Genomic DNA, 9,752 nt, shown 5'->3' with positions numbered 1-9,752 from the left:
GACGTCATTAGTGAAACAGTCATAGTTAATTTATGTTTTGAGAAATCCCCCATATTTTGACCAAAGTACATAGTACGTCTACATTTACATTTACATCTACGTGTCCGTTGTAAAGGTCTATTGAGACGCGCAAACGTTGAATCCGTAGTAATCGTATCTATACATGTACCAGGTTCGATCCAAAAGCAATGTCATTGGTCCTCATCATTGTATTATTGAGAAAATTATATCAAAATGTATCCTTATTCAGTCCTAATTACACGACAAAAGGTTGTAGTGTTGTTCCGTTTCATAGAGATTCAAAATAAACCACCTACGACAGAATAATGGTTGTTCTGTAAACACAAAGACACTCGTAAATTAATTTCTAAATAACTATTATAATGATGCGAAGTAACGTCTATTTGCAGGCTACCGATAAAACTTCAGTGTTGCGATCACATGTTTTAGATCTCGAAGTTGTGCTAATGCTCGTTATTGCTTAGTGACAAAAAACACGTAGGTAATGTATGATGTTTATACAGCCCCGGTGACATTACTTTTGAATCAACCCTCATACATCGAACATCATTTGTTTTAATGTATATAACAGCCAGTGGCCGAGAAGTTTACGGCTGCATGCTTCAAAATAACGTATCTGCCACTAACCAACTTGAGCTCTTATCTCATATTCTTTGGTGAAATCTTGTTAAACAGATTGCTACTTTGGTTCCCTTTTGTATCTAGAATATTGCATTGCGGAGAAAAGCTGAAAGTTGCCGTATAAGATCAACTTTCGGTGTAAAAATACACACAAAGATTTTGTTCAGAGAGCGAATTACACAAAAAGGGAAGGGGTCTCTGGGGTTTATGGCCGCTAGTTCAGATCGTTTGCCAATCACCTCTGTAGGTTGCCTGCACGTGCATGAAGTCGCCTGGTGTCTTTCTCTGTAAAATCGTAGGTTATATGGCGACATTCCAGCTTTGATGGAAAGTCGCCATATGACCTTAATTTATGTCGGTGTGACTCAAACCATAAAAAGAAGAATATGACCAAAGATCAGAGTATTGTAGGAAAACGACAATAATTTTTTTCAAGTACGATTTTCTTTCCATACAGTTAATTCGTTCGTTTCTTAATAAATATATTTATGTATATTTGGTAACTTTGAAAATGAGCTTAGGTCCGGCCAAATAAGAAAAAATGTTGATTCTATTGAAATTTTGATATTGTATTGTGCTCATGTTGCGTTAAATACACATACTTTTATAATAACTTGAGTGCTCAAACAAAATGGTAAAAGCAAATATTGTTGTGCTACATATACTGATGATAAAATGTATAAGGACCTCTTAATGACAACACAATTACATACGTGTAAACGATAACTTAAAACCTTCTCAATGCTATGTGTAAATGCTACTGAAGGGACATGGAAAAAGCAGTTTAAAAAGAATGTGACTCAGTGGGTTTCTTTATTCAGAAAAAACATGTAAGCAGTATGTAATTTAGCAGTAGTAATTTGAAATTAATAGTAGGTACACATAAACAATTGCTAGTAAACAGCCTTTGGCCTGTAATTGCGGACAGGTTATTGAACACTATTTATTCACTTGGACTAAACCACACGGATAGTTCATACGGATGTAGAGGTTTTGGTAGAAAATAATGACAGCCAATGTTTTATTTGAATTATTTTTGTACGAGCAGTAATAACCACTTCGCAGCAGTATAATTTTGATGTGAGCTAAAATGCTGGCAAAGTAGCTATTTAATAAATACAAAATGTTAAAAAAAACGTATTTTTGAATTGAAAAGGATCCATACTTGATATAACCTTCTTATAGCACAATTATAGTTTTGGCTTTTTATTGGTTTTTTTTCCATTAAAATAACTTTTTGATTTACTTTAACTGCAAGCGTTACGGACGAATTTATACATTTATAAAGTATAAGCACTCGTTCATGAATTATCTTATAAAATATATACATGTATATTCCTAGGATGGATGTGGATCCGTTGAAGTATTCCCTAAGATGTCTTTGTTTGTCTACATATAAACATGAAGTCATCTATATTCCCTACCTAATCTTCTGCAAATCGGGCGTTTGTAGACACTCCACACTTTCTTACTCAAATTCAAATACATGAATATCATCATCATTATCACATCCTACTAAAATTCGGTTATCGTCCACTGCTATAGATAAACCTTCATCAAGACTAACATTGAGAAGTCTTTTATTGTTATAGTCCGTATTAGAAATTTGAAGCACTCTTCCAGACCTCGAAATAACATACAGCGCATCTTTGTCTGAGACAATATTCTCAATGTTGTGTTTTGGTATTTCCTTACCAATAACAAGGTACCTTTGCTCATGCGCAACTGTTTTACCTGTTACCGGATCCTTAACAAGACTAAAGCAAAGTATTCTGTTCGTCTCTGCTATGACGATTTCATTGCTATCGTTGACGTGTATTGCCATAGGATTTTTCAGTGTAAGAGACCTGTTACTATTTATAATCTTGAAGTCAGTTATGGTATCAAGGACATGCCCAGTTAGAACGTTCAAAATGTCTACTTCAATTTCGTCTTCATATGTGATAGTGCCTTCGGAGAAGCCTTGGTGTACCATAATTGCTAGTATATTCTTCCCGTCGTACGTGATTCCACGGTTGTATAGCCTTATGTTAAAGCCACCTTCATACACTAGTGAACATCCCACTAACTTGTAGCGATTTATTCTTTTGACAATTTCAAAACTCACAGCAACAGTGTTTGGCCCTATGGTACAGATCCTCACAGGTCTTCCCGGTAATCGTAAAGCACTCAGGAATTCAAAATCATTAGCAAATAATTTTATTTTTAAGTTGGTGTAATCTATCAAAACAATTTGCCCATTCTGAAGAATAACTAATCCTTGAATAGAGCACTCGCACTTTTCGCCAGCACCTCTTACGTGATGAAGCATTTTATCCGCACTAATATTTCTTTCTAATTTTGATATCCTGACATCAGCTTTTGTATCAGTAATCTTATGATTATTCTTATCTCTGGCGGAATGGTCTTCAGCGAGGTCTGTCACTGCATCGCTGGATATTTCAACTGCTCTTTTAAGAGTGTCATCAGAAGCAACGATACTCTCTGCATTTCTTATTACGTCTACTTCCCCAATCGGCTTGAACTTGCTGATGTTAAATGACTTAGAAAGCTGCAAAGTAACAAGTCCCTTTCTCTGCAAACAGAAAACCTTCTCACCTAGTGACTTAACTTTCTCCACCATAATGTGTTGAACAATGTTGACTTGGTTATCATTTCCGGCCCTAGGTGCTGCGTCAAGAATGTGTTCATATTTTGTTTTGGACAGTTCAATAACGTCCAATTCTTCTACATCTTTCTCAATTTCCTTTACCAGTGATTCTGTTATTGTCTTGGTATCGTTATTTGATTCATCAAGTAGTTGTTGCATCAAAATTTGCCTTTCCTTGAATACTTGTTCCTGGTTTTGATATAAACTTGTGATATTTTCCTTTTTACCTTTTCTTGTTTCTTTCAATGCATTTGCTGTTGTGGCAAGGAGCCCTTGTACATCGCTGAATAGTCTTTCACTTTGTTTTTCCTTCGCTATCTCATGTATATTTTCACAATTCTTATGAGTATCGACCCTACATAAGGCACATACATATACATCGTGATTTTTACAATGATGCGTAACATCCATATCTGCATGGTTAGGGCACGTTACCATTGCTTTAATTTCTTTCAAGGCGTCAGCATTTTCAGGAATATTATCCCGTTGAACTTTGTGAGTTCTTGTCATTTTCACTCTACCATGTTCTTTTATACAGCTGGGACATAAATATTCAACACATATCCAACAAAATCCAGTCGCTTCCGCTTTTGAATCGTCAAATAAGCAGGGATCGCACAGTATGGTTTCAGATGCATTCGTCCGAGAGTGTGACATCTTGTTTGGGAATGAGTACGTTTCCCAAACGTGATTATTCTATTAAAGTTTCATATGTCCAATGTATGTATAATTATCCATTTTAACGGTATCTTCAAATCCTAGTTCTGACGTAACGTATCGATTGTGTAAATATGCAAACTGCACATAAGTGGTTTACACAAAGGAAGTTATTTCACCGTATCCAGTCGTTACTTAAACAAACCGGATAAGTTATATCGGTCTTCCGATTTCTAGCACAAATATGTTGCATCAGTAATATCACGGAATTGGTAATATTCTATGTTTATCAGAGAACGTACTTAATATAACGCTTTTCCTGGGTCACCTGCTATTTTTGCATGGTTTTTCGAAGTATTAGGAAAATGAAAAAACAATAGCAACGGGTATTACACAATGTTCGGAACACCTTCTTGATCTTGTGCTGTATGCCGTCTTCGACAATAATTTTCAAATAACTTAAAAAGACAATTTTCTTACTCAAATTCACCAAAAACCGCTCCATTTATCCGAGATCATACGTTACTTATCCGGGTTTTCAAAGTAACGATTGGATACGGTGTATTTGAGGTCTTCAAAAGGGCAACTAAACACGCAGGCAAATGTGGCGATATGGCAATATTATTTTGATAAAAATACCACATCCTTTACCGATATGTGACTGAAAATATGTATCTTTATGTTCCAGTTTTTTATAATTTTTCCTCATTTACCTACAAACAGGCCCCAGATAAAGAAGTGTGTGCAATGATTAATATTGAGGTCTATTTAAAGTCTACTTTGAGTTACAAACTACGGTATACATGCATGTATTAAAGCATGCAGCCACACGTTAATGTATACGTGCACGTTTACGCTTAAATATGTATGAGCACATATGAACATGCAACTGTAATTACGAGTGCACTTGTGCGTACGTATGCACGCGTATATGAAAGTATAGGCTAATATATACTGCATGCATAATAACTAATAAAGCGTACGTGCACGCTTACAATTTTTATGTGTAGGCGTAAATATGATGGTGCATATATACAAACTTATACCTGTCTATAAATTAACAATTACACCAGACTAATATAATCTAGTTATCCACGTATATTTTTAAGTGCACGCGCAATTACAAATGCACGTGTATATATGCGTGCACTTGTATTTTAATGCGTGAACATATAAAACTGTATACCGGTGTGCACGCATGTAAGTATGAAAGATTTGCTTGCAACCATCAAACTTAACTGAGATATACACCCTATGTAAGTTTGAAGAAGATTGGCTAAGGAATGGAGCACGTGTAAAAAGTAAGATTGTTGACGGTCGGACAAAGGATCACCACACTAGCGAGCCATTGCATCTGAGAACCAGCTGTCATTATACCCAAAGAGAAAGTTGTTTCCTTTTTTGCGTAAGTAGTCGATGATACACCAGTACATGTATTTCGCAGATAGATCTAGTTCAGTCTCAATTATGTTGAACATTAGCACACAAAACGGGCCGCTGACTAGCTTTTACACAAAGCTATATCCTTGTTATAACTTATGGTTACAACACACTAAATAGATGCACTTTTTCATTCTATATCAAACTGACATATTTCCAATGGTTGCACACATTAGGACCCATTTTAATGTCTGTAACTTACATTTTCTTGAAGAATATTTCAAGTGCTGAATAAAATCAAAAGAAAAGCGGGGATCATGTTTGATGCAAGAAAAATATTTTCAAACACACAAACTGCAAAATCAGCTAAATAATGTGACCCCAAATTGTAGTGGTGATGTATGTTAAAATTTCTGTCATGTTATTATTTCATTTTGAAAATACTACCTACATGTCAAGCATAAATCTGTCATGTGATATTTGCAAAAAAATTGTAAAGAAAATCATGAATGAAAATTGCTCTACAGAGAACCTGAAAAACAAGAGCACTGCAATGCCGGGCAATATACGCCCGAAGGTATAACCTTTGCATGACCCCTAAGTGTGACCTTGAACTAGAACCAAGCCAACCAAAACATGCGCTCTGCACGTCGTCTCGATGCGGTGAACATTTGTGCAAGTTTCTTTGAAATCCTTCATTGGCTTGAAGAGTTAGAGCGGACACGAAATTCTTAGACGGACACCAGCGTCATAACATAATATGCTCCCGATACGGACACCAGCGTCATAACATAATATGCTCCCATCGGGCGTATAAAAACTGAGGATTATTTGAATCCGCCATTATGTGAATACAGTTTTTTTTTCCGTGCCATTTTCCTATTTAGTGTCTGTATTATACCATATTCTACAACTGATATTGGATAAAGGATGAATATACCCTAATTGCAGAGAAGAACAATGAAGCAGCTATTGGTCAATTCTCAATACCTCTAAAACATCAACTTCAAAACAAACACTGGATGCATGTTTAGTATTTTATTAAGTGTATAGAAAACTTAACTGGATACATGTGAATATAAAGTTCACGAAGCATAGAATTAAATTCCATTAACAAAAACCCCAACATCCCACCAATCTGTTTAGGGAAATACTAATAATGAAGATCTAGTATCATGACCATTACTGTAAAAGCACATATTTTGCCAAGGCAAATTATCGCAAATTTGAAATTCTGAGTTTGTTTGCGAGGTTTAATATTCTGGAAATTTTAAAAATGGTATCTTACTTGAACCTGTATTATACTAATCGTAAATATTTGTGTGGAAATTAATATACAGGGCATTGCGAATAAAGCGAAAATTAAACCCTTGTGAAAATTTCTGCTTTTACAGTATTTCCTTAAACAAGGTAACATAAATATATTTATGACAAAATTTAACAAAGATTTAATACAAATCAGTTTAAAGCCTTACTGGAACTTTAAATATTAGGACTGTGTAAAGCCAAAAGGTATTATCTGCCTTATTTTGTCGATATCTAGATAGAACATTTTAGTTTAAAGCCATCCTATAAAAAGATAGCATCTTTTTACCCTCTGCTATCAATACCTTCTAAGATCTCTGTATAAATGACTTAAAAAATAATTAATTAGGACATTACTTTTTTTCTATACTGTTTGATCAGCCTTAAATTATGTCTGTAGACACCTTACATGAATTATGCCTACGGAAAAGATTTGCTACTACTAAATGCGTGTAATATCTAGGGCCCATAACTTTACTTCACAATATTGCAGTTTTATGCCCCTCTCATTCAAAATGAAACTTTTTTTATCTGAACGCATAATGCCCGTTGTCAATTATATACCATAATGATGTTACATAAAAATCCCTAAATACACATACAGATATAATATCAAACATATGCACATCTAAAGTATTTGCATTAAAAAATTTCAATGGATAATATCTAGTAATATGTTAGAGCAGACATAAAAATGGGACAAGAAATATCTTTCCCTCAAATGCACGCTTAAGTGTCTTTGCTTTGCTTTGAGAGATGTTCAATTTCAATTATACCATCTCTCTCGCCTAAAACGGAAAAAAAAAAAAAAGAACTGTGTACAAGAAAACCCTAAACAAACTTAAACAATACAAAATATAATATTTCTAAAAAAAAATGAAAAAATACTAACACTAAGACGCATCTTTCGGTTCTTTTCAGAACTTTTTTCTTGTAAGATTAAAGAACAGCTTAGTCAATATCTAGCTATAAGTTATGTTCTACATTTTTCAAACAAAAGCAAGAGATGTAAAAGATAGATTTGACAGACTTTGTTTTTGATTTTGTATATTGTTGGGTTTAGAGTCGCATGGACACAATTTACCTATATAGATTATATCGGGCAAGGGTGGGCACCAAGGTAGAACCATCAACCTATTGATGGTTTCTTTACAAAGAGAATTCTACATCCCAAAGCCAGGTTTCGAACCCGCATCAGTGAGGGCCAAGCGATTCACAATCAGCAACTTAAACCAGGCCCTGGAGACTGATAGATTTACAGAAGTCAAAAAAAAAAAAAAAAAAAATGAAATTTAAAGAATAAAGAAAAACAAAATGATGGCACATTTTATAACAGTTATAAAAGCAGCACTTTTTTCCATGGCAGTATAAAGCAAGAGGGCCATGATGGCTCTAAATCGCTCATCTTATTACCATTTCTTATGATAGGGGAAGGTCACCAAGACAAAATTTAGTAAACACATACATAACTTAGTTGAAAAAAAATCTTTTAAGGTGATGTCAGTCAAAAGTCATCTCGAAAGAGTATCAAAGTTTTTCTCTGGTTTTTTCTAGTGACCTTTGTTATGGACCAGATGACCCAGAATCAGACCTGACAAACTTTCTCACCAAGTTCCATAAAGATCTGCCAAAAGTTATAATGTTTAGTGTTAACAGTCAAACTAATGATGATGGACAACATGATAAAATTGAGCCGCACCATGAGAAAACCAACATAGTGTGTTTGCGACCAGCATGGATCCAGACCAGCCGGCACATCCATGCAGTCTGGCCAGGATCCATGCTGGCGCTAACGGTTTCCCTAATTGCAACAGGCTTTGAAAGCGAACAGCATGGATCCTGACCAGACTGCGCGGATGCGCAGGCTGGTCTGGATCCATGCTGGTCGCAAACGCACTATGTTGGTTTTCTCATGGTGCGGTTCAAATGATAGACACTGATGCAGTACCATCCTCCTATACTAGCAACTCCCACATGAACCTTTGTTTCAGGTGAACTACATGTATAAATTGCACTATATTCAAATAATACTTATTTTCATACACTTGGCAGTCCCTCAGTATTTGATAACAACAAATATTTAAACCTACAGCATGAGAAAAGGTGCCCTACAGTACTTTTTTTGTCAAGTTTAGATTCTCTTTACAAATACCATTTTCATCAAAATTCAAAGCAAAAACATCCCCATCATATTTTGACAAGTCAATATGTTATTTCACCTTTTAACATGAAACGGCACAAATAACAGCATATCCTGGCAGGCAAAAAAGCTCAACAAAACTACAATGGTTATAACTGTGATGTTACATAATTATCAAGCATACAATATGACACATAATACTTGAAGAAAAAAAAATGTTTCGAGAACTTATTTCATACGTTGTAAAGGAGATATGTGTGACTTTTGCCAAAATTTGGGCATAAGAAGGCATGGTAAATTTCTGTCATTTATGACATATATGGATGCAGTGTAATATCATGTAAACTCATTTTGCTTGCTTTTGGATTTTCAGTTATTTTTACTTAATGGGGTCAGTTTCAACTAAGGTCATTTTGTTCTGACAGAAAGATCTATACACAACAGAGCCCACAGTAAGTAAGAGACTTTCATCTAGAATATAAATAATATATTTTCAAGGTCTTATATTGTGCAACATAAGTCATTTACCACATGAATTTGGAAGCCTCTTCGATGTTTTTTCTTTTCTTTTTTTCAACCCTTACCCCGCTAAATTTCTAAAATGGACTGGTTCATTATTCAATGTGGGCAATACCATTTATTATTCAAAGGGGTTTTTACTGAAAATTTACTGACTGAATAGCGAAAAGTGCAGACCATGATCAGCCTTCACGGACGTGCAGATTGATCTTGGTCTGCACTGGTTACAAAGGCAGAATCTGTTGCCACCAGCAGGCTAAAGGTAAATTTATATCATACCGCCTCTATATGTAACTATTTTTATTTAAAGAGCAAAAGTCTCCTTTATTACAAAATAACAAAATAAGTTCTCAAAACATTTTCAGTATTATCAATTACAGAAAATATTATCAATTACATCAAAAATGTACAATATTCTATAACAGAATGAAAAACAAAGAGAATGTACATATGAAATAT

The 9,752-nt window shown here is 34.8% G+C and overlaps 1 protein-coding gene across 1 annotated transcript; it reads right to left on the bottom strand.

Annotated features, from left to right (window-relative positions):
* Positions 1 to 2,110: 2,110 nt before the first annotated feature.
* LOC123530388 (uncharacterized) lies at positions 2,111 to 3,949 on the bottom strand. Its single transcript, XM_045311159.2, has one exon. It carries the CDS (start codon positions 3,947 to 3,949, stop codon positions 2,111 to 2,113), a length of 1,839 nt encoding a protein of 612 aa, XP_045167094.2.
* Between the last annotated feature and the right edge of the window lie 5,803 nt (positions 3,950 to 9,752).

The sequence above is a fragment of the Mercenaria mercenaria genome, chromosome 13, assembly GCF_021730395.1.
Source record: "Mercenaria mercenaria strain notata chromosome 13, MADL_Memer_1, whole genome shotgun sequence".
Classification (NCBI taxonomy): domain Eukaryota; kingdom Metazoa; phylum Mollusca; class Bivalvia; order Venerida; family Veneridae; genus Mercenaria; species Mercenaria mercenaria.
Note: the sequence above shows the minus strand (reverse complement) of the source record. Positions and strands in the feature narration are given on the sequence as shown.